Below are 27,123 nucleotides of genomic sequence, written 5' to 3'. Positions count from 1 at the left end.
GCTTGTTGGGGGGTGGAAGGTATTCACTCCTACTCATTTGGTTTCCATAGCACCGCAATAGTGAGAGCTGCTGCTTTCATATATTGGGTTAACTGTACTTGTTTTAAATACGTTTTATTAATAAAATCCGAATGATAAAATAAAATCGAAATAACTAAAGGCCTTTCATATACCTCAAATCAACTAAGATGCAACATAAAGCAAAAATAAAAATGAACTATAAAACATGTCTTCTCTCTTTCCTATATTGTTTTATTAAATGACTAACACAGTAAGTTATATGTATGCATTAGCATGTAATATTGTCTCTTTGGCCTGCATGTGTGCTGAGCAGCTGGCCAGATGTTGCACGCGGAGCTGCTGTCGCTGAGCACGACGTCAGATGAACCTGCGCGCACCACAGGAGCCACGATACTGCCTCACTCCCTCTTTGATTTATTGAAGCTACTCCAAACACCCACTTCTGCTTTCTTTGAGCCTTTTTAATTTGTCTACGTATTCTCTCTCTCCTTTAAAAAAAAAAAATCCGGACAAATCCATAACTGATCTACGACGCCGACTATTAATTTCTCTCATTTTTTCCTCGTGATGGCACTTGACGCGGCTACTGTACGCCAGGCAGGAGAGGAGCTGGTGGTGGAGGAAGGCGCACGGCTTGTTTAATTCCTCCTGTTTTTTTCGTATTTACGGTTTCATTGTTAACAAATAAACTCGTATTTTTGGATCGTCGCCTCCCTGGACTCACACTCATCACAACTTCGTTTGTTGTTTTCCTCGTAGCCGCTGCAGCCGGCCATCCTGCGCCTTAACATGAAGATTAAGCAGTAAAATAATATTTAAAAGAAAAAGGCCTAGACAAAGAAACTGGATATGGAGTCAGTAAAGATGAGAGCCACGGCGGGGGTGAAGGAATTTGCAGGGAAGACCCTGGGTCATATGCACAGGTAAGGGCGGGCATTTTTTCATCTCAGTGGGCGCCTTTCATTTTTCTTGCGTTTAAGAGAGATTGTTTGCATGCTTGATTGCAGCCTAACACGAGTCAAGGTGGTGTGTATATCTGCAGGTCACCCAAAACTGTTTTACAACTTATAGGGATGTCTAGTCACGCCTCTACAAGTGAGAACAAAATTATGCAACCAAATGTGTGTGTGCGCGCGTACGTCTGTGAACGTTCGTGTGCATGTGAATGGTGATGGCAGGGGGTTTGGGTGAACATAGATGGCACAGCGTAGATGAAAACGTGCACGCAGTCAGTGTGTCCTGGTGAAGGGCCTTTATCTATTAGCAGGTTAAACAGGACAAACGACACGTCCAGTCGTGTATTTCATGTATACGGCTAATGGTAAACCCTGTAGCCGGATCTCATATCAATATTAAAAACCCATCACATATTTATATCGACAGGATTTATCTGGTGTTTCCAGCTGTTGCATCTGCACTATATTTAGATGATTCCCCTGTGTCCTTCAAGCATTTCAGGGGCCTCCCTGTGCTATATTATATTCCTTACAGTCTGGAGCAGGCCATCATTTATTAATGATTTTCACTCTTGTTTGGATTCAATGATCCCTCAGATAAACGCATTTCTTCTACACGTATTTTCCTTAGGCCTTTTTCTCACTGCAATGCATAGATCAATTGCATTTTGCAAGCATTTTAACGAGAATGTTTTACCCTGTATATTGGCACTTTTTATTTGTATCCGTTTGCAAAAAACTGATTTGTTGTATCATTTTGCATCTAGTACATTTTGCCTACTGTGAGACTGTCGTATTGAAAAAGGGGGATTTAGAGGTATGCCCATAGTATGCAGGCTGGCTGCTGCTCGGTCCCGTGAATGCTAATGAGTGAAAGTGAGATGATGCTGCAATGCGGTAGGCCTATACAGTCAGGGACATGGTTTCAGCTACAGGCGAAGTTTGTTCGTTTTTTCCCTTTATTTAAATAGAAGAACGTATTTTCCTTGAAGTCGTTGCTAAGGTGTTTTTGAGTAATCTGCCCTGATCTGTAAGGTTACAGATGATGCTCATTATGAAATACAGAAGGCCTCTCTCCACCAGGCTTATTTATTATGGTGAATGGAAAAACTGCCTTCTGCCCTTTCTTGACTGACAACAATACATCTCAGATAGACACACATAACACCCAATCACGTCCATAATGAAATATTCATACAAAATGGAAATAAAAAAGGACCCTCTTTGAAAAAAAAAAAAACAGTTTTACATGTTTGGGTTGTATCATGTCATATGATGAAAATATATCAGGGGAACTTCTAGACTGTCCTCACCTGGCTGTTGCAGGTTAATGGAGAGGAAACAGAAAACTGGGGAGGTGATCGAGCTGACGGAGGACGGCCGGCCCCGGGAGGCCGCGGAGAAGAAACCCCCGCTGTGTGACTGCAACTGCTGCGGTCTGCCCCGCCGATACATCATCGCCATCATGAGCGGCCTGGGCTTCTGCATCTCTTTCGGTATCCGGTGTAACCTGGGCGTGGCTATAGTGGGCATGGTCAACAACAGCACCATCCACGAGAACGGCAAGATCATCATCACAGAGGTGTGGCACCGGCAGCCTGACGTTAAAGCAACGTAGAGTGCCTCAAAACACCTGACTCTTATTTGATCAAGAAAAAATCCCAAAATGATTTCCTCCACACATGAGATAAACAATATCTAAGGTCTATTGTTTTATTATCAATAACACAATGCACTTAAATGGTCCCCCAATATTCATGGCTGATTTTTCAACATATAAGTGGATATTTGTGCGTAAGAAAACATTAAATACGCCTAAGATTTGATAACATGTTGGGCAAGTTTTAAAATCTCGTCAGTGCGTCGGAGCTGATAATATTTTATGTTTCAGTCTTTGATTAGGCCTAATATGATAACATTTGAAAAGAAAAAAATGCATTTATGTATCCTGTGTGAAACCCCCTAATAATCTATGCAAATAATTGACGTTATTTCTATTACAGATGTTTATTGCAGCATCTTTTTTGCATACATAGCAAACAAGTTAATACTTATAGCTTACAACTTTAAAAAAACAAAAACAAAACATGTCCAAATGGGTTAATTCACCACAGCCTATAGGCTATATTACAGTACATATGTATTCAGGTTTATTGGATGCATTGAAATGTTTTCTTTGTGTTTAGGCCAAATATTAACCAATACAGATATTATAGGCTACTATTCATCCAACACCCATATATTTAGTTCCCCCCACCTTCATAGGCAAATTCTTCATTGACAGTGCAGAACACATGAACGTGCAGATCAATGTCATCTGATCGAAATAAACCATTGCAGGCCTTTTAATAAACAGGCCTGGCTAAAGATCAATACATTCATAGCATACAGGTTTTTCGTTTGATCTTAAATGATAGCAAACAACAGTAGGCACAACAGAGGTCATTTAACAATATTCAACGTCAACGTTGTATAATTTTCACTGGTTTTGTATTTCTGTTGTCTCAGAAAGCCAAGTTCAACTGGGATCCGGAGACGGTGGGTCTGATTCACGGATCTTTTTTCTGGGGCTACATCGTTACACAAATCCCGGGAGGATGGATATCCTCCAGGCTGGCAGCAAACAGGTAGGCGGCACTCCCCATGAATTACCAATACAACACCGAGACAATCATTTGTCAGATTATAATTTTTGTTCACTACCATTTTTAGCCAATTAAGCCAAATGACTGAGATGCCTCTTCCTTTCTGACACTCATTCTTTACTTAGCCTATTTAAAAAATAATATGAACACATTTTACACTTTGGAACGGAATGATTGCAGAACATAAAATAACAGCCAATGCCAGACAGAAAAAAATGGCGGCAGTCTTGCTTGAATTATGAATTGGATGATGAAGAATTTACAGGCTTGGTTTGATACAGGCAGCAGACAGTCAACTGCTCTAAAGTGATGCAGAGCTGCAGGGGGGTGGGGGCTGTCAGGCTCTCTGCCACGTGCCACCTGTTAATGAGCTCCCTGGAGGGGGACCAGACCCGGTCCTGTCGCCAAAGGCTTTAATTCACATGTGCCAATGAGTCATCATTTTTCTTTTACCAAGCTTAAACGGTTCACGTTGAGGGTATACATAGGCTACCATTTTCTCATTTAAATTATTATTGGTAACAAAACCATAAACGCAAAAAATGGTTCCGGTTATTTTTATTGGGCAGACTAATCGTTTATAATTAAAGTCACATATTATTTAAAAATGTATTATTATTTAAAAAGGGCAGCCAAACTAGTTATTATTAGCTGAACCCCCTTCCCTTATAGGCATTATATCACCCTATGTTTAATTCTCTGCACCCCGGTTGGCTGTTCCTCATCTTGTTGATTGACACGAGGATGTAGTTGAATCAATTGGTCTCGTGCCCAAGAGTAGGCTACTCTCAACCGGATTAGGGTTTGTCCCCCGCGTGCAGATGAGAGGGGCGGGAGAACGTGACAGAAATGGGAAATAGCTCCCTTCGCACGACCTCACTTGCTCAGCTGCTCCCTCGCGACACCAAAGGAACAACAATAATGATCGCGTCCTTCTTAAAAAAAACATACTTGTATTTGCCTTAAAGTTGTTTTAAGGCACACACAGCCTTGATTTGTCAGATAATAATTAGCAAAGTGATAACATGCAAATGAGGTAACACATTAATTAGAAAAACGGTTGCTAGGCGACACATGCGTCTCCTATCATGGGCCTGGAACTCCATAAAAATCATTTTCCCGGATGGGCGTGGTGTTTCAGGACGGAGCATTGCTTAACCCTCCTGTTGTCTTCGGGTCAAATCTGACCGATTTACTACGTTCATCAATCATAACTTTTTTGTTTTACATTCGATTGCATTAAGGCTTTATGATATCCTTCACAGACATTTGAACATACAATTGCTGATCACCACTTTCATTGAATTTTGGATGATTTAGTCAACTTTTTAGCACCCATGGTGTTCCTGGGTATTAGTAACCATCCGACTCAGATAAAACACCCACACACACACACACACACACACACACACACACACACACACACACACACACACACACACACACACACACACACACACACACACACACACACACACACACACACACACACACACACACACACACACACACACACACACACACACACACACACACACACACACACACACACACACACACACACACACACACACACACACATACACACGCACACAAACATACTCTAAATGTGTCCCCCCCCCTTATGTGCCCTATCCCCCCACATGGATCACACCTGGCACACGCAATACATGTTCAGTGTCTATTCTTTGTATATTTACTGCAGTTTTTCATGTATAGCCTAGCAGTAGTCTGATACAATATTTACAGTTTGAAAGGGTGTTAAATGAAATTTGGTGATGATTAATGGTGTGTGTGCGTTAATGTAATAGCAGTTAAAACAGGACCGTTCAAATTTGACCGCGAACACCAAAGTAACGGGGGGAAACCGAAGACAATAGGAGGGTTAAGCTCTGTGACCATATCTGAAAAATAGAAAGCAGGTTGTCTAAGAGGCAAAGCATTGGCTTGTTTTATTTATAAAGCTTGAAAGAATAGACAAATAAGCAGGAAATTATACACAAATAATGTCCATGTGTTTATTTGATGCATGGCAATTATGCTAGCTGTGAAGGCATACAGAAAATAGGCCTAGTATTCCTTTTTCTTCTGTAATTTGTATATTTAGTTTCACAGTATATGGACATGTTCTGCCTTCTAAGCGGCTTTTGGGCTGGGCATCTATTGATGCAAGATTGATATCAGAATATAGACCCCCATCTGAGTAGAATTTTTGTTTTTGGACATCTACATTTCAGTATATTTCAGCAAAATGTAATTGTAGGCCTAATAAGCACACAAAGGCCTTGACATCTCTGCTTTCGGCTAACTAGGGTTTAAACATTTATGTGGGTTAAATACTGCCGGCTATATAGCCTACAGTGTCAAACATGTAAGGATAACCCATGTATGTTAACCTGGAATTAAGGTATCTTTAGGTTAAAAAAATTTAAGTATTTTCCTGATTCAAATGGTTTCCACTTACCGAATTACACAATCAAATGTCTGCTTTTGTTTGACCTTGATTTGACGTAGATTCAATTCAGTTGCTACAGTTTTTAAGATGCCATTTATGCGTGCTGGCATGGCCCTCCTGATCTCTAGCAAGCAAGGCCATTCTTGGCTTTGGTACAAGGCAGACGGTATAGTTATCTTTTATATTTACCTTTAAAAATAAAAAAAGGTATTTTTCATCTAATGTGATATTTCAATGCTCTGCTCTTTGTCAACATGGCACATTGCTGGAATAAGCTGCTTCATATCAAATGCTGTACTTAAAATATATGTGATCATTTTCAGGGTATTTGGTGCAGCCATTGTGCTTACCTCGATCCTCAACATGTTAATTCCCTCGGCTGCTCGAGTCCACTATGGGTGTGTTATCTTTGTGAGGATATTACAAGGGCTGGTGGAGGTAAGAGCAACATCTAAAGGTTTATTACAACATTTTAAAGAACAACATCTTTCTTCTATTTATTAAAATATGTTGATTTATTGTATCCACGTAAAGAAAACAGCACTTTTCTCGTTATCAATAAATCATGAAAGCTACATAATGTGATGTTATCCATAGGTGAGATGTTGCACTAATACACTATACAAAGGGGCTTCCTGCAGATCATACACCATGAGAAACCAAGTGAAAGGCTGTAGCATGCACAGGATATTCATCCAGAGGAAATGTGAGACCAACTGGATTGATCCAGTCCACAACAGCTGAGTGTTTGTGGGATAGTCTAGCCTTCTATTTTGCTGTCACACTTGTATCCTGGAAACACAACAGCAAAGTGCTGGTTTACAGATAAATGCAAAGGAAAATGCTAAAAGGCAAAATTACACTAATCCTCTAGTTTTGTAGTGAATAATGAGACCCAAACATCTGCCTGGTGTGTAGTTAATGTTTTTAAAATGTGTCTGTTATTGTGCAAAATGCAGAAAGCTGACACTACAGTTATTATGCAAATATAACAGACATAATAAAATGGATGGATGGAGTTTTTGATGGGCATCATTTATTAAATCAGGGGATCATCAAGGACATAGGGAATGTCTAGCTGAGGGCTTTTCATTGTATTCCAGTGGTTGTGGACCCATCATGTAAAACTCTTGATAGTAAATAATTCCTTCATCAGTAGCACCTCCTGTTTGAAAGCTAAGTGACAGATTTGTAAAGTAATAAATAAATAAAATAATCTAATATCACATGCACTGCTCTCCTAATATTCTTTTTTTACGTCAGCACAGTTTGTTCAAATGAGTGGCTAATGAACATTTAATAGCTGCAGGCCTGCCTTGCTCCATGAACAGCTAATCAGGTCCTCTTTGCTCATGGCACCGTAGCAATTTGTTCATGTTAATTACAAAGGTGAAATGTTAATTTGTGTCAGTTAGTATATCAGACACCTGTTTGTTCATGTTCGTATCTTAAAGGGTATTCCCTCATAGATTGTCCCTACACCTTAAACTCAAATGCAGAAACACTTCTTGAATGTTCACCACTAAAATGCCATTATTAGTGTTTGGAAATTATCTGTAAAGTAATTCCTATTCATGAAGGGAATTAAAAATCCTTTTCTTTACGAAAACACTACTGTCTACAATTTATTAATTGTACAAACCTGAATAATTATTTTAACCAAAAGCCAAAATGGAGAGTTGACCAATGTCATTACATACTGTACATGCATTGGAAAACAGACTTTGTGTATCCAGAGTGCCTAACATAATAAGGAAAAGAACACATAGTTTAGTCTGCTTCTATTTTTATATTATGTTTCTTAACCATTGATAAACACAGACTGTTGCTGTGTGGTGTGTTTAGGGAGTGACCTACCCAGCATGTCATGGCATCTGGAGTAAGTGGGCTCCTCCGCTGGAAAGGAGTCGTCTGGCCACCCTCTCATTCTGTGGTAAATAGTTATTTATCGACATATCCTATTGGCAAATTGTGTACAAATAAAAGTGTGACTGACTCCCTTGTCTCTCTCTCTGCCAGGCTCATACGCCGGTGCTGTGATAGCGATGCCTCTTGCTGGAGTCCTGGTTCAGTACTCAGGCTGGTCCTCTGTGTTCTACATATATGGTAAGATTGATTGATGATAGGTGTGATATGTGTGTGTGTTTGTGTGTATCGTTGCACAAGTGAAATTATGGTGAAAAAAGGTATTTTAAGTATTTATGGCCTACAGTATGTGGAAACATTTGTGGCTGAAGTGTTTTAGGCTTGAGAGTTTGACACTCAAACAGTCCAGTGAAAGTGAAATGGATTTATCCAGGCAGACAATGTATTGATTTTCTCCGCCACAATGTTTTGGTGTGTCAATACATAACCCCCCATGTGTCTCTCTGGACTGGATGCAGTTAGTTTACGTGTCTCTCAGGCATGTTGGAAAGATCAGACTGCCTAACATTTTCTGGGTGTATCGCTGAGGTCAAATTCAGCTGCAGTACTTTGTAATTATTTAAAGTTCTGACATGTTATCTGTTTGCGACATACAGGATGCTTCGGCATGTTCTGGTATATTTTCTGGGTCCTTGTGTCTTATGAGAGCCCTGCTGTTCATCCAACTATCACGGATGAGGAACGCTGCTACATTGAGGAGAGCATTGGAGAGGGCAACAAGCTAGCGGGTCCCGCTGAGGTAACAACCTACATTTAAAGAATACCAAGAATCTATTCCACCTAACAATATTTATTTTCAACTATATGTGTTGTAAAGAGCACAAGAAGTACCAACAAAATACCATCTTTTCTAGAGTTTGAATACATTTAGTTTGTTGTCAGATACCATTAATCATGTATATTTATTTGTAAAATGTAATCTTTGTTATAATCTTTTCCAGAAATACAAGACCCCCTGGAAGAAGTTCTTCACCTCCATGCCCGTCTATGCAATCATCGTGGCTAACTTCTGCAGGAGCTGGACCTTTTACCTGCTGCTGATCAGCCAGCCTGCATACTTTGAGGAAGTGTTTGGCTTTGAGATAAGCAAGGTGAGCTTACAGTACAAGTCAGTGGGCAAATGCTAAACACGGAGCAGGGACTGTGAGTGAGTGATACAGGATCGTTTCAAATCCATGTGACAAAACAATGACACAACACCAGTGCCAGACGATTCAGAGCTGAGCATGTGACACTTTGCTGTTGGAATGATTTATCATCAAAATCAATGTCAGTATAACTGGTGGCCTGTGATCCTCTCTTATGTACAGATACATTACATAACAAGGCAACACCGCGTCACAAGAGATAGGCATACAATTGTTAGAGTGACTGCTATCACAAAGTATTCTACACCAAGGTTTGTTATGTAAAATGCGTGGTTTGCCTTTAATAGGAAAATAAATATATACAGCCAAATAATATTGATTCTTATTTAATAAACCCAATGTTACTGTTACAAAGGGTGTAAATAGACTCTGTACAATGCGTGGAATAGCACATGTTTTGTTTAATATGTGGTTTCATATCTTTATAGACTAAAAGAGCAATAAACACTGTTTTGGGGAATAATAAAAGTGTTTTGAGTTTTCACTCTCAAAGATTATGCCAGTCTTAACCTATTGACCAAATATTGAACTTCGCTTCCCCCTTTTTGAATGCCCTCAATAATTCAGTCACTCTAACAAGAACATGTTGTGTCCATGGCAACATTCCCACAATGCAATTTGCCGCATTTTATAGATGTAAATAAAAAAGACAGGTCCTTCTCAGAGATGACACTAAATGATGAAACGTTTCCATTGTATTTCTGCCGCCGTGCTGCAGCTGCACTGGTTTATTTCCTGCTTGTGGTTGTAGGTCGGCGCTGTGTCTGCCCTGCCCCATTTAGTGATGACCATCATTGTGCCTCTCGGCGGCATGCTGGCCGACCACCTACGTGCCAAGAACATCATGTCGACTACCAATGTCAGGAAAATAATGAACTGTGGAGGTGAGAAGTCTGAACCGAGGATGAAATATCATTTGTCCACACCTCTCTCTGCACAGTACAGGGTGTTACTTTCATAGTGTTGGATCCATACTGCTCTTTCTTTTGGATGCTTTTCACTGTTTTTATTTTATGATCTGCTCAATACTTAGTCGACTCACTGATTGTGACTGTGCATTGATTTCATATCTGTCACCTACGTAATTGAGTGCAGGCCATGCATCGTGCTTAATTCAATTGGCACTGTGATGACCAACAGCCTGTGGGCTTTGTGTGTGTGTGTGTGTGTGTGTGTGTGTGTGTGTGTGTGTGTGTGTGTGTGTGTGTGTGTGTGTGTGTGTGTGTGTGTGTGTGTGTGTGTGTGTGTGTGTGTGTGTGTGTGTGTGTGTGTGTGTGTGTGTGTGTGTGTGTGTGTGTGTGTGTGTGTGTGTGTGTGTGCCCTGCTGTCTGTCTCTGTTAGGATTTGGCATGGAGGCCACATTGCTGCTGGTGGTAGGATATTCCCACAGCAAAGGGGTGGCCATCTCCTTCCTGGTGCTGGCAGTGGGATTCAGTGGATTTGCTATATCGGGTTAGTACAAAGAAACACAATCTCTGGTCAATTTCAGTCTTATGTAGTTACAACTAATGACTACTGAAGTTATATCATGTGATCACTGATGATGATTCATTTGACTGGATGTCATTTATTATTGCTTTGTATAGTTTTCACAAAAGAAGGGTCTAAATAAGACAAATAAGACACATTTGATATGTAGCCTCTCACTAAAACAACGGTTGGTGTAATTGTACTGTTTCCTTTCATGCTTTGTAAAGAAAGTGAACAAGGACATTCAGAAGTGTTGATCAAATAATTGTTATTAGTTATTTGCCTTAATACATCCCTCGTTCCTGTATGTCTCCTGGCTGTAGCCTCATATTTACCACACACATATTAATAATCACAGTAGTTTAAATCTTCTCATCTAACTTTTTGCAAGAAATAACAAGCATATTTCCCAAAATGAATGAATTACATTTAATTAAGCAGTTTATAGCCGTGTGTACCTCCAGTCTAAACTATCAGTACATTTCTGCCAATATTCCTGATATAGTTTCAAGAGCAAACTGAGAGCATGTAGAAGTTGAGCATGTCGTTAATTGATGGTAGGATTGAAGGTTGTTTATTTATTTTATTTCTAGGATGGTTGACATGCAGCTATGAGCGTGGGGATTATAAATGATTAAAACAAACATTCTTGAAATGTATGTGAATCTACATATAATTGTGTAAAGATCTCACATATTAGAATGTGATTTGTAAATATGAAGCAAGTACTATTGAGTGTTCTCTTCCAAATGTTATTCACAACACTTAAATAACACTAGTACTGAGGTTTATCAATATGAGCTTATAGTAACAGACTTCCTTAAGACCTCATATTTCGGATATTGTTTGTAGCATATTTTAACTGGTAAAATGAACCATTTGAGCTTTTTGTAGTCTTTCATTCAACAGATCTTTTCACGTTTCACGCTCAGGTCTGTGACTCTGTGGAAAATCAGTTTCTTGCCGGTTGTTCCCGAGTCTTTTCCTAGACTGTTTAATAATTCAGTGTTAGCTATCTCGGGGGACTTGCCAGCAGGCAGGGTGAGGCAGATCTCGAGGATACTTACTCATGCAGCCAGTCAGAGTGGGGGAGGAGGAGGATGTGTGGCAAGTTGCTGCCTATTTCTGCAACAAGATGATCCCCATTTGTTCTACTTTAATCTATATCGTCGTCCTGCTTCTGTTGCTTTTATAACTTGATACATACTGTCACAGTGTTTGCCTCAATTTGTGTTTGTCTGGCCTCGCCACAATTGAAGAAAGGGTCAAATGTATATCAATATTCTAATTGAATGTTTTTTTGCTCCATCAGGCTTTAATGTCAATCACCTGGACATCGCTCCACGCTACGCCAGTATCCTAATGGGCATCTCTAACGGTGTGGGCACCCTGTCTGGGATGGTGTGCCCTGTGATCGTTGGTACTATGACAAAGAACAAGGTAAGGGCTTCTTCATTCAGGCGCACAACATGGCAGTGATGAAGTTCCTCTCATTTTATTTGGGCCATCAAGTCTTCAAATCCAAGATAAGTCGGTACCACCTTAATTCAACCTTTTTTAACATTATAAGCCGTATACTGTATACAGTGAACATTTAGTTAATGGTTTTCAAACAGTTTTGTTCTCTATATCTTAATACACCCCGTTAAGACAATATTATAGATCCAACTCAAAGCTGACAGAAGGGCGGGACTCTGATAAATGTGTCAGCTACTTTAGCACCATGGATAGCGCCTGGGTTTTATCAATAGGCCGTTAGGCAGCTGATAGTTGATAGCCATGGTCTATAGATTTCAACTTGCAGAGACTTCAGTCAGATCAAGTTCACTGAATCAGGCAGAAAAGCATTTGTTGGGACTTGTTCAGCTATGAATGAATAAACATTAAGGGGGCTGGTGAGAACTTGCAGCAGCAGGATGGTACACAGTATGTTGGGCGGTAATGAGGTCACCCAATGTGTTTTTAAACACCAACAAGTTGTAAGTGTCAATGTCTCTGGCACTGAGGGAAAATACTTATTAATTGTATTTATTTATCGGACAAGTTTTTCCTTGTTCAATGTGAGGGTCCAAGGACAGAGGTCATATTCATATTCTGTACAAACCGTAAAATCCACTGAGACAAATGTAAAATGTTTGATATTGGGCTATATAAATACACTTTGATTGATTGAATGATTTATTGTTGGTTTTAGTTATATTTTCCCGCAATACAATAAATACAAACAATGTCCAGACTCTTCTTGACAGGGGTCAAAACCTACATTTTGTTTCCTTTCTCTCTTCAGTCTCGAGAGGAGTGGCAGTCTGTGTTCCTGATCGCCTCCATGGTGCATTATGGGGGAGTTATCTTCTATGGGATCTTTGCGTCTGGAGAAAAGCAGCCGTGGGCCGACCCAGAACTCACCAGCGAGGAGAAGTGTGGCTTCATAGAAGAGGACGAGCTGGCAGAAGAGACGGGCGACATCACTCAGAGTTACGGTGCCTTCGGAGGTCCGCCTAAGTCGTACGGTGCCACCACGCAGGTGAACGGAGGCTGGGCTTCAGGCTGGGAGAAGACGGAGGAGTACGTCCAGGAAGAAGCTCAGGCAGGAGGCTACGGATACAGGAAGGATGAGGGATACTCCTAGACCAAACATAGATCCACTGACACATGAGTAGACTTATGAGTAGAGTGTGCATCAGTTTAGTCATCAAAAATATCAACAACGGAAAAAAAACTACAATCCATTGTTGCATTGTTTGCACAAATTCAAAATAGGTATCAATTTAATGTAAAAATAACTAAAATGTGTAAAAAATTCAAAAGATATTCGATTAATAGAGATGTAACACATATCAAATTGGCAGTCTGTAAACGTATTATTATGCATATTGATAAAAGATATATCTATTTGGAGTGCAATTGTGTGTACGTGTGTACAATCTTATCCCATCCGCCGAGGCTGTCCTCAGTGAAGCCTGTAGGGAAACATAGAAGCTGCTCATCAGAACCAAACCCTTATCTATCAAATTACAATACAACGTCCTACAAGCCAGCCATTACAGTGTATAGATGTGTCACTGCACAGCGTCGTAAACAGAAACTAGACACTCTGTTGATATAGATTGTAATGTATCTCTCCTGAATGCACTCAGAGTAGTGTGTCCTTTTTATGCACAATATGATGATTTTTGTTTTCTTATCACCGGCTTCTGTGTATGTAAATGTCCTTAACATGTAAGTGAACTAGTGTTGAGATTTGAGTGGCACATCATGATGACCGTTTGGTTACACTTGCATATAAGGTAAATGAAAAAAGTGTCTGTCCAATGTGTGCTACATGTGATCCATTTAGTACCTCCGCAGTTTAGTGTTTGATTTTAGCAACTTCAACCCGACACATCTCAGCAGTGTAGTGCAGAAGTAAAGCTATCCTCAGAACTATACTCACCTTAACGTCAGAAAAGTCTAGTCATACCAATGCTGAAAGGAATGTCCTAAATACAAAATATATGAGAGAGAAAACTAGAAGACAGAACATATTTATAAGAGCTTTTAGATTACATTTAGACTAAGAGACTCATACGCAGCCTTAGTGAAGGGTTTGTGCAATGTAATGATTTTGGGAAAGTAAAGAAAATCTAAAATCAGAATGAGAGTCTTACTATATGTGAGGAGCAAACCCTTATAATGTAAATGAGAATAAGAAACATATATTATATAAATGTGAAAGATATGATAAAATGGATAAGAGAGATTTTAATGTTTAAGTATTTCTCTACCTAAAAGTTGAAAGATCAAAACTGTTTTAACTCTACCAGAAATGAAATGAAATGTTTCACGGTCTTTAAAACTAAAGGGAAACTAGTTTAAAATATCAAATGACATACAAGTTGAGGTGAACAATCCTAAACAAAGTATTTGAATGTTTACATAAATCTATACTTTGCTTAACGTTTACCAAAACAGGAGATTTCTTTTATAGCTAAATACAGCAGGAGTCACAAATGAGTGCAATTTGGACAAACTGCCATTCTTCAATTTCCATTACAGCATGGGTGTGAGACGAGACATGTCATGATGTATATGTAATGATGTTTCTTCATGGTAGTGTGGTCATGAAAAGTGTTTGAGGCTCCTGAAAAGGAAGAACAAGCTGTTTCTCAGTCTGCGCTCACCAGGTCTGAAGGGGGCCAATTTATTTTTGATGTAACACTTGTCTGTGGGGACCATACGTCAGCACTTCACAATATAGATGTGTGTGGATGTGTATTTATGCATGGCACAACGTGACATTTGTAGTTTGTCTTTTCTTTCTTTCAAACGTATGTTTGTCTTTGTCTCAGAAACTGTTACTGATGCTTCAATTTCTTTGCACAATCAACCAAAGGGGAATAGCAGAGCTGGGTTTTAGCTGGACGTATTGGACCATAAGTGTGCAGGTGGCACAGCAACATTACTCAGTGTACAAAGCAATACATCCATAGTAACAGTTCTGGTCAAAACATCACGAACAGTCATTATGTAATCGTTTTGTATGCATTTGTTTGAGTCGTGTTTTTTGTGATAACATGTAGAAAATAACACTTGTAAAGAAAAAAACGTAATGTAAAAAATATAGTAATAGAGTCCAACACAAACGTCTTTGACAAGGAATTTCAAAGAGTTTGTGACAAGGCTGCTCACCAGATGAGAATGATAAAAAGAGCTCCGTCTAAGAGGCAGATGCTCTTCTTCATGTTTTTGTTATTGTGTCCTGTAGTTTCCTCTCTCTCTCTCTCTCTCTCTCTCTCTCTCTCTCTCTCTCTCTCTCTCTCTCTCTCTCTCTCTCTCTCCCCCCTCCTCACTTTTAAGTTTGATGAATGTTCTCCAATTAGTGTCTGGACCCCCCTACTTAACCACACATACCTCCACCCTGAGTTCATTGTCAGAATATTCATCGACATTGAGGATGAAACCTCAACAATGAAGATTGTGCAACCTGAAGTAGTTAAACGTTTCCTGTGTTGTGCCTCTGAAGTTCCAGTGTGATTCTATGGCTTCTGTTGCTGTGTAAATGGAGAGGTTTGTTGGTGTCCAAATGAAAAACTCTATATCCTTTTTTGATAAAAAACCAAACAAATCTGTGGGTCCTGAGTATTTGTGTTGATACCAAAGACAAGTAAAGTAAAATGATTTGTTCAATGGTCACTCTCTTGCAGCTCTGTGTTTGGTCTCTTTCCTAATGCCTAAAGGGGAAACAGTATGTCGTGTATGGTGCGTAATGCTACACTATGATCACTGTCATTGGACACAAAAGCTGAATGAGCGAGGGCAAACTACATTTATTTCTATTCTGTTTTGTGTCTTTAAGCTTGACAAGAAAACATAATGCTTCATTTACCAGTACAAACCCACCATAAACTGAGCAGTTTGAAAGTTACAGTATCATTCATGTCTTCCCAAAATGTTACATGGTTACATGGTCAAATACATGGTGGCCAAAAGGGTTTTGTTAGGTCACAGTGACCTTTGAACTTTGTCGAGCAAATTCAAATCAGTTCATCCCTTAGTCCACTCGGGAATTAGTGTCAAACTTGAAAACATTTCTGCAGCCCTTCCTGAGAAATCACATTTACAAGAAACACCATATTTATATTATTAAACAGTTCTCATCGCTCAATAATCAATACACAATTATAGACACATGATAAGCCTTAGTTCTACAGAAGTAATGGACTTTACATGAGATCAGTGGGTACAGAGGGGTTGGAAGTAGAGTGAGTGCTCCTCCAAGGCCACAGGAAGTGCTCAGTTAATGGCTGCCCTCCTTCCACAGTGGTGAAATCAATAGGGCCAGTCCCTTGTGTTCGGCTGGACCTATCGACTACTCTAACCTCTTAATGGAGATGAGGGGGAGGAGGAGCACTTATTGAGCTATTTGAAGGTGTTATTTCGATTTAGGAGCCGATCCCTACCTCCACCAACAAAGCTTCAGTCCTCACAGATGATCATCGGACGAGATACAACAGTACACCTGAGCCTGAACACAGATACACTGTCTCTGTTTCTGTCGTCGAGATTCACCACTGCATTAGTTATGCTTTTTACAGACAAGAGTGATTTGTAAAACCAGACAAATGCATTAAAAAAAACTATAACAATAAAAATAGACTTTAACAATCATATGGAATAACATTAGATTTATCAGTTTTAACCCAAGTCTTTGTATTCTACAGTAATTTTTGTAAACAAACATTAAACTGTTAGCAACACTATAAATGAACGTACACAATTATTTTTTTGATGTCAAATCTAATCTTTACAAGGAAAATCCAAAAGCAAAATTAGGCTTTGGTCACGGTATTGGTATATCTTCAAAAACATTAAATACATGGTGATATAAATTCAAATCCAAGTCTAACTCTGCTTTAGTGTGAACTTTGAAGTATATGTAATGACGTGTATCTATCTACGCAACTGCTCCTCTCTTTTTTTGTATTTTCTATGTATTTTAACCGGGATGTCTAGGGAGGCGTGTGGCGCAGTGGATCAGGGGAGGTTCAAACCCCACTGCAGTCAGCATGTCGTTGTGTCCCTGGGCAAGACACTTCACCCCAAATTGCTCCTGTGGGGATCGCCCACAGTATTGAGTATGTACTGTAAGTCGCTTTGGATAAAACAAGTAATGTCTATGTTTAGAGTCATGTTGTATAGGATCCTGCACTTGGTAGAGCTGTATTGGTGAAGTCAAATTCAGACCACAACACCACTGACGTCAAACAACTCCAAGGTGACACAGAGATCAGTGCTTGATAGATGCCCGACTTCTGGCTCAGGTTATATGAAAAACATGCTGTGTGTGTGTGTGTGTTTTAGTGTGCGTGTGTTATTGTGACTCTTGTCCCGGCTCAGCTCATCACTTTTGTTAATTTGACAGGCTTAATAAACGTGTCACCAGCCACCCCTAAATGTTATTTTCTCACAGTCAACCAGCCAGAACCGTCATCCTGTCCCGGAGCAAGTGAGGGAGGTGACCCATAACCCTTTGTGACAATCAATCCCCTTAATACAAAAAACCTGCCACTGCCTCTCCCCACAGAAAAGTTGAAAGATAAATCAAGGTAGCATCAGTCTCGGTGTCCGCGTATTGATGCAGTCTCTTTGCAGAAACACGTCATCCGGCGGCTCTGTAAATGTTCTCCGGGGTTTGAAAGTTTTCACATGCATCATGGATATAAATATAGCATGTGGGCGTGTGCTTCTGACAGCATGGAAGCTAAATTAAGAGAATGTGTGCGCATATGTTCAGCATCTTAAATGGCTGTTCAATTTGGGAAGGGGGCAGGTGCTCCTCCAGTCTCAAGGGAGCAGAGGGGGTGTGTGCGAGAGGAGTGGAAGAGGATGCCAAAATCTCCCTTTAATGACTCGGGGGCTGTGCTCATGTTGTGCCCTGGCCCCTGGGAGCCTATTCTGCTCATAAATAAGATCCTGATTTGCACAATGCGCCTCCAGCACCTTTGAGTGCGTCACGGTGTGATGAGAAAGTATATGTCTTCTGGAAGGATATCGACCTATCAAGCAGGACACATGAGCATTACTTTAGTTTGGACTGAATTAATGATATGAATTATTACCCTCAGAGTATCAAAGCATGTACTGCTGCATTACTCTGTCCTTTTCCAAACCTCATGAATTATTTAACATTTCTGAGGAACGCATTAGCATTTTTAAGAATTGCCTCATTAAAAATAACTGAGAAATATCTTTGCATTGTGGTAACTTCATGCAGCCTTTCTTGCTGTCTGCGGTCACACACACTCACACGTGAGCTGTCCATGGTGCTCAGAGAAGGATCTCTGCGTAACACGACAATGGGCGTGTTCACAAAGCTGTACATAGATATGCAGAATACAGCACGGCATCATGGTATTCAAGACCTTAAATGATCCTGTTCTATACATCACACTTCTACAAGAATGCTGGGTAACAGCCCCCCCAACAAGAGGCTCTGTATCAGCGGTGGTTGGCTTGAGAAACAGCAGCAGGCCCCTCCTCCTTCACGAGTCAGGAAGCATGATTGGTTGCACATGCCAGCCTTTAGCACTATCATCACAGCTGGTATATATTTAGCTGGTCCTCACCTCCTCCTCCTATCCTCATACGCAGCCTCCTACCACCTTGACAGGAAGTGCGTCATAAGCTTGTCAAGGGGGAGTCTCTGGGGCGAGGCACTCTTATATTACGAAGTCAGACACTCTCCTTCCTCAGGCCTTCTTCAAGATCTCACACACGCCCCCGACACACATGCAGAGAAAGACACTGGCATCGGTGTGATTTGAGATTATGAGCTTGGAGGTCTGCAGAAATAATGATAGTCTTACTCACTTTTTGGACTTTGTTCAATGCAGTTTCAAAATGAAGCAATCCCAAGAGGAAACAGACAGAAAAAGAATCAAAGAAGGTTTTCCTTCATGAGGATGAATTACAAGTACAAAACAGGACATGTATTTTATATAGAATACATTTAATAGAATTTAGACAATTTTCTTTGGTAACATTTAACTTATTTTAGGTTTTGTTTTGGTTTGTACATAAACAAAAATGACTTGTTGCTCTTTAATATCTCCTGCAGCCAAACATTCTCGCTGTAGTGCTTTGATAGTTGCATAGTCTGATGGAGGCAGAACACAAGAGCCCAGTCTGCAGCAGGTTGATGCTGAATAGAGGAAACACATTAGGAACATTGGGAAGAGAAGGGGGGGGGGGCTTTTCCTCTCCACTGATGTAGATAAAGCACCTGGATTGAAGTGTGCACGTGCGTGCGTGCGTGCGTGCGTGCGTGCGTGCGTGTGTGTGTGTGCGTGCGTGTGTGTCTGTTCATGGACATGCATGCATGTGTGCCAATAGTTTCTTATTCAGGCTCGCCTCTTAATGCCCTATCGCCAGATGGGAGCTAGCAGTGTGTGTGTGTGTGTGTGTGTGTGTGTGTGTGTGTGTGTGTGTGTGTGTGTGTGTGTGTGTGTGTGTGTGTGTGTGTGTGTGTGTGTGTGTGTGTGTGTGTGTGTGTGTGTTTGCATGTGTGTGTCTGGTCAGTAGGGGGGGTATTTCCCAAAACCCAGCATCAGGCCTCCTTTGTCCTCTTGCCTGTCACCGATGGCTTCACAGTGGGGTGACACACACTCCAAATCTCATTAAAAGTGAAAGATGGGGGAGGGCTTTCATGTCTAATGGGACTGGATGAAATATATAATAGCAACAAGTCCAACTTGAACGTGTTATATGAGTATCTCAAATACTACATTCCCCTTTTGTCCTCTTGTTCCTTTTTTGATATTCATACATCATTTATATCTTGTTTATATATTATACAAACATACACAGACTCCATGCAGCACATGTAAAGCTTGCACACTCACAGCCACACATTTCCTTTGAAGCTTTATTGATTTCCGTGGACTATAGTTGTTAATCAGATTTCATTAGTTACAGTGATGAGACACATCTGATAGAGAGGTCTCAAAGCGGAGCGACAACATTATCACCGTCTGGTCTTTTGTTCCGCGTTTAGAGAGAGAGAGATCGGCACACACTGCTCACTGCCGAGGTGACCGTGATGAATCAATTTCATACCAATTTTCACTTGTGTTAGATCAAGACAACCCTGACAAAAACACGTGTTAAACAATCTTATCTTAAAAACAGGCCTTTTATTATCTCATGTGAAACCATTTGCTGTAATTGCAGTATGAATGGGTCCACAACAAGCCACGTTTACACCCTGCAATTTACCCATTAGAGAAGAAATTGCTTTGCAATTGCAGGCAATTACTCCCCATTCACATTTGCTACAACACACTTAAGCTTCTCAATGTGAAGGACAAATCAGCTTGGTATTGCTGATTCAAATGTTTGTTGGTGACTTTCTGTAGCCATTTTTAACAAACACATTCAATATTAGCATTTAGCTTATGGATTTAGTTTTGTGTCACTGCAGTGATGACATATTGATGCACGGCGCCTTTAAGAGCTGAGCCTGCGAGAGGCGACACCTTGGGACGAGTGTGCGTGGGAGAAAAGGACAGACAATAAACAAATAGGATCAAACACACAGGAGACGCTGCCTCTGACTTTGGAAAGATGAACATGTGCAGCTTTATAGTGGACATGACAACAGAGAGCTAAAGCTACAACTTCCATTAGATTGATATCATAACTTGTACAATTACACTTGCACAATGTTATCGTTGTTTTGCATTGTTTTTATTTTCTTTCTTTAAACAGTTATTAAATATAAATGTCAAGATGATTAATTCATGTGAATTACACGAAGTTGTAGAATACTATAAAAGGATAGGTCCATACATTACATTTTTTCTGTGCATCATTGGCATTACACTTCTTGTGGAAATGTAATATTCTTACCTCTGTTAAGCTGCCAAATAAATGCCATATGATCCATCTTTAAATGTCATATATCATTGACCATAGGGGAAATGTGCAGTTTTATTTGAGCCAGATGTTGAAAATATAGTATTTTTATAGGCACCCACAAAATGTTCCTCATGTGAGCTTTAGATTGACACAATAACACTTGTAAGATTAGATAACACATCTGACAGACTCAAGTAAGCTAAGTGAAGGCTGCAGAAAGGAGTCAGATGAAAAGAACAAGATAATGCTACGATCTCTCTTTCATCATATCAGCCTCCTTTGTTATCTGCTCGTCTCCCTTTGCTCTCTCTCCCTCCCTCTTCCTCCCTGTCACTGCTGCATGGTGACTCAGACACTGCAGAGATGCTACATCTGAATGGTATATGGGATGAGTCACACACCATCGGACTCTGTCCATCTCTGGAAAGTTTTTCTTTACACCTACAAGTTCTCAAACGCTGCACAGACACACATTGGCAGGATACAACCTCTGAAAGACTCTGCCTTCTTCTATCCACTCCAACTCCAGCAGAAGCGGAGACAGTGAGCTGCCATGATGGACGTATCAAACTCTCCTCTGCACCTTCCCTCCTGACTAAACAAACAGGCTGATTTTAATGATGTTCCCTTCGAAACGCCCAGACCACTGCTACACAACAAACCTGTACACACACAGTCAATCTGTCAATCAGCTGTTCCACGGAGGGGCAAGGTTTTTCTTCCTTCCCTCGCTCTCTCTCTGTCCATCTGTCAGTATGTCTCCCTTCTGCTCAAAGGGAGAGTTTTCAACCACTCACACACCCTACTCTCTGCTCCAGCAAACACACAGACATAAAAACATGCATAGTCTTTGTTTCGGGGGCTTTAACCATTCAGTCGAGCTCAACAACTCTCTCCGAGAAGTGGTGGGAAGTAACTAGCTACATAGACTTGAGCACTGAGAACATACGTGTTACCTTAACTGCATGACAGTTTATAAAGCAGGTAAACCATTCTACCTTTCAATCAACTACATCATCAAAGTGCAACACCGTAGACAATAGAATAATGATAGAACAGACATTGAACTGGTTGCCATTGTCATGATTATATCTCAATAAAATGGTGATTTTTGTTAAGGGTTATGGTGGAAGCAGCTGTCAGTAACAACATCAAATGTGTCACACTCAATAGTTTGGCCTTCCGTCCAGACTAAGCCGACATTTTCCTTTAGTCGGTCTCTAGTTGATGTTCTCCTAAACCTGTTATCACATTCATAATGATCTCAATCTGTGTATCCTGGTGTGGTCCCTGAGCCAACGGTCAAAAGTCATCTGAAATCTGACCAACATCGTGCAAACCTCGCCCCAGTAAGTCCGTGATTTGCGGCTAAGCTAACAAAACCTAATTGATTTGCAATGGCAACGGTACGCTTAACAATGGCTGATGCTCTGATCTACCTGCTGTTCTGGTTTGAATGGAAAATAAATGTTAAACTGTTATTGTATTGCTTATGGGTATTATACCAACTATATACCATAAGTCCACCTATTGAGCATTTACATGCAGTTTATATGTATGTACCATATGTCGACGTTGATGAGATCCCTCTGGTACAAGGACATTATAGGAATTAAATGGCAATATAATATGAAACATTGTTCAAATTCAGAGCGTTATTTCTCTAACCTTTTTTCAATGATGAAAGGTGTAGGTGTGGAGGTTATCAGTGCACCTCTTTGTGTGTGCAGTTGTGTGCATGTTCTATTGATTAATGTACGTCAACATCTATTATTTGTTTATGTCCTTGCCCATTTTTCTTTTTCTCAATCTGTCTTTTGTCCATGTCTCTAGAAATGAAATGAGTTGCTATGGGGACTGAGATACTTGTGTGAGAAGGAAGTCGCAAGAGAGAGAAATGTGGCTGTCAGGAGACCACGTGGTAATGCTTCACACTCACGGGTATTACAGGTGTGGTGACACTCTTACTTTCGTAAAAAGCCTGAGTTTGAGTACATCATGCACATGTACATGTATGTGTAAGCCTGTATACATGTGTGTCTGTGGTCTTAATGTTCAGCTTTTTCTTCACAGTGAAGTAGCCTGCCATCACTATTTCTTTCTATATGTCACACAAACCCACAGGGATGTATTCACAAAGACAGTCACCCATCTGTTGTTTGTGTTTGTAAAATAAATAAAAAATAACCCATAATTATGCTCATAAATGCTGGTAAACCTTAGTTTACCATCACACAGAGAATGATGGTGTGATCCTTTATGTGTTGACAGGGGTTAAGCGACTGACCAGTGATAATACAGCTGTTTCAGGCACTCCATCACTTGATAATTACATTACACTGGTACTCCATTGCTTCCACTCGCTCCCGGTAATCTTGTTAAAATCTCAGTGATTGGAATCGCAGTGACAGAGACGAATGACAGTGAGGCAGCCGCCCGTGGAGCCCAGGCTCTCTGCGCCTGGCTGAATGTTTTGAAGTGCATTAAGCTTTTGTCATGTAACCATGGAGCTGCATAGGCATACAGGTCCTGAAATGCACTTTTAGATGCAGGTATTCCCTTTCTGGTTCCTATCAAAGACATGTCCATTTACTGCGGTTTGCAGTTTTAGAAAAAATTGAAGGATCTGCACATTTTCAATTTTTTTTTAACCTAAAAGCAAATACATGAAAACACTACACAATGACAGGGCCAGCTCCATTAAAAGTAAAGATGGCTCCCCTTTTTCCTTTTAATGTAGCGTCAAGGGCTTTTCATTAAGTTGGTATGCTGCCCTCTGGTGGCCCTTTCTCAATACCCTTTTGTCACCGTTTTGCTGTATAGGGTAATTGCTGTTTTTTTGTATTTTCTAGTGTAGAGAACATAGAACATGTACAAATAAAAGCAAAAAATAAGCATAGGTAAATCTGTTTTAGGCTTCCTTATCCCTACATTGCTGGTGTAGACTTAAAAGTAAAGAACAGTCATTCCCTGATTCCAGACCAGCTCCACTCCGTGACAGTTTTAATTAAAGAAAAGGTCTGCCCTGCAGCTACTGACCGCCTGGCCTGCCAGACTCAGCCGAGGTAACCAGTATTCATTTGTCATGTGCACGAGTGGCCGACATATTATTTATAAGGCATTTATATGAACGCCTGACAGACAAACTGCTGTGACAGTGAGACAGGTTTTTAGTGTTTTGTAGGGACAATCAGTGGTAATTATGACTATCTAGCTATGACATGATATATACATCATCACATCAGGATTGCATACCTCTGAGGTGAAATAAGGCAGAATTAAGTATTTTTCCTCAAAACATCATGATGGGGCACATTTTATAAGACACAAAGAGAAAGCCCTTTACCATTATGAATATATTTAACTCACACTATATTAAAATACATTTTATGTAAGACCAAGAGGATTGAAAAACGTGTACTTTTTGTAAAAACAGTAAAGGTGGTTTCAATTCTTAAGTGATATATACTGAAATAGAATACATGGCAATTCACACCTCTTATTTATTCAGCTTTTCAGTGATTTCTAAATAAATAAAGTAGATCGGGCTTATTTCTAAATGGCTATTGTTTACATTTCAGAATCGCATTGTCCTAGTAGGACTAAAAAGGGACACATGTTAATATGAATATAAAATATCTATTGAGTATTGAATATAAAATATGTATTGTCTATTGAATATCAAATATCTATTGTCAGGTTAAAAAGTAAAAATTAAAAAACATTTTTAAACTGGTAATGTGAGAACATCAACATGTGCTTTGACTTCACATTTTCCACAGGGGACATTTTCCACAGGGGACATTTTCTAAAAAGCAACAACAAAATATTTGAAACCTCAACAGAAAATAAATGAATGCATACATCTGGCTCACAGCAGCATACACAAGAAACATATTCAGTAACCTGAACGCAGCTCATTTCACCTCAAAATAAGATCTGCCTTAATCTGACAGAATGATAAAACACTTGTGTGTCTCTAATAAGTGTGTCCCCATCTGATGGGCCTCGGGTCCTCATGACCCAGGGGACCAATTTGAGTGGTACACAGCACATGGTGCCCTGTGCTGTATTATCGACCCCCCCACCTCCGCCACCATAGCAGTGGGGACAAGAGGAAAGCGGATTAGGGTTCAGTTGTCTTGGCAACCTGAGATTCCATCTGTCATGTGTGTGCTGATGCACATCGTGTAGCTGAGACATTGTTTTTAATTAAATCATTTTCTCACTGCCAGGCAGGCCTTCTCACACAGAACCTCCTGTCAGCATGTATTTACCAACCAGGGTTGAGTTATTAGATGGAGTTACAACTGTTGTGTTTTATAACATAAAGGGCTTTAGAACACAAAACTGAGCGACTGGTTCTTTAAAACAAAGCTTTGACATTAAGGGAAAAACACTTCTTTACTCTCTTGCTAAGAGTTAAAAATGGTTAATATGATCATCTCTGTACGTTCAGTATACGACTATAGCCAGCAGCTGATTAGATAATGGTTGAGATGTGTTGGCCTTCTTTTAAAATCTAGGCTGCGTTCCAGATGCTGAGGGACGATGTATTAACTCTGTGGGTGCTTCTGAGTCATTATTAAATCGGTTTAACAGGTCTTTAAAACATCATCAGTATATCCGCTATACAATACCTGCTCAAAGGCACATTGCTTCTTCAACAGAGGCAGGATGTGATTCACATCCAGTTTAGCACTAACTGTTTCAGAAGCTTCTCGCCAACAACAATTCACTCGAATGGCGTGACTGTGTTTTCTATTTCAGGGGGTGTAGTTCAAAAGGTATAACATTTTTTGATAATGTCTAATCTTAAATGCATGTAGCATGAAGCAAGACTAAAGAATGAATACACACAGTCATTCATATTCACAAAAGCATAGGTCAGAATGAATGTTAACCAGTGCAAATGAGCAGGGGGGAGGCAGCGGAGTGTACTGATGGAGGGAGAGGGGAGTGTCTGAGAGATGTGGTGACATGGGGGACCCGTCTCCTGGGAGAGGGCGGCAAATGAACCAGCAGCCACACCTGGGACCCCCCCAACACACACACACACACACACACACACACACACACACACACACACACACACACACACACACACACACACACACGCACGCACGCACACACACACACACGCACGCACGCACACACACACACACACACACACACACACACACACACACACACACACACACACACACACACACACACACACACACACACACACACACACACACACACACACACAAAGAGGTAAGAATGATACTGCTTCTGCTACTTAAAATGAAAATGAGGAAATGTAATTAAACCCACACAATCCTGGCAGCAGTAATCCAAATATTAATGAGCAAGAAGTATTACAATAAATATAGTTATAATTACAGCTAATGATAGATTTATCTCTAGAAGATTGTTTGTTACTCTCTCTTTTGTTCCCCCTTGCCTGCGCTCCTGTTGTTTTTTTGTACTGTAACAGCCTTTTATTTTATTAAAAGCTCGCTTTAATTTACATCCCCTTACCGGCCTTCTTATTTATACTGCTTTTGGGTCCGCAATCTACGATGTTTCACAAGAATTGAAAGACATATAGGGCCTAATGCTCTTTTTTTTCTCTCGATAAAACACTTTTCAAAAAAGCAACATTGTGAAGTCTCCAGACAGACATCATATATTTAATTAAAAGAGTACCAAAATAAAATATTGAATTAAGGAGACCACGCAGATTCAGTGTGGAGTATGAACAGTGTTCGTCCTGCTTGTAAATCTTTTCATGTTCCTACTATGGAAAGTTGGATTTCAGCTGTGTTGCTACGGAAGTTTACTTTACCACACCAATAAAGCTCAACTTGAGCCAAATGTCATAGTTCTTCACATTACAGTATACAACACCTCGGACAACTTTTTCTATTTAAACCTTTTTGCTCAAAACGTTACAAAGAAAACCCACCAAACCGGTTGTTTGTGTTGATTTTGTTCCTCCTATTCTAACGTGTCTCCAGCAGTCTACCTTGTAAGCTGACACCACAGTCTTGCAGCAGGCGTGTACAGAGTGTGTGTTAAAAGTGACGGAAGCCTGCACCTTGTTACAGTGGTGTCTGTAC

The 27,123-nt window shown here is 40.2% G+C and overlaps 1 protein-coding gene across 1 annotated transcript; it reads left to right on the top strand.

Moving 5' to 3' along the window:
* The first annotated feature begins 398 nt into the window (after positions 1-398).
* slc17a6b (solute carrier family 17 member 6b) lies at positions 399-15,793 on the top strand. Its single transcript, XM_034102848.1, has 12 exons — positions 399-944; positions 2,304-2,559; positions 3,486-3,604; positions 6,401-6,515; positions 7,923-8,010; positions 8,097-8,183; positions 8,600-8,742; positions 8,945-9,094; positions 9,903-10,035; positions 10,493-10,603; positions 11,934-12,061; positions 12,909-15,793. The coding sequence occupies exons 1-12, from the start codon at positions 871-873 to the stop codon at positions 13,248-13,250; spliced, it is 1,746 nt and encodes a 581-aa protein (XP_033958739.1). The 5' UTR covers positions 399-870; the 3' UTR covers positions 13,251-15,793.
* The last annotated feature ends 11,330 nt before the right edge of the window (positions 15,794-27,123 follow it).

This window comes from Pseudochaenichthys georgianus, chromosome 3 (assembly GCF_902827115.2).
Source record: "Pseudochaenichthys georgianus chromosome 3, fPseGeo1.2, whole genome shotgun sequence".
Classification (NCBI taxonomy): domain Eukaryota; kingdom Metazoa; phylum Chordata; class Actinopteri; order Perciformes; family Channichthyidae; genus Pseudochaenichthys; species Pseudochaenichthys georgianus.
Note: the sequence above shows the minus strand (reverse complement) of the source record. Positions and strands in the feature narration are given on the sequence as shown.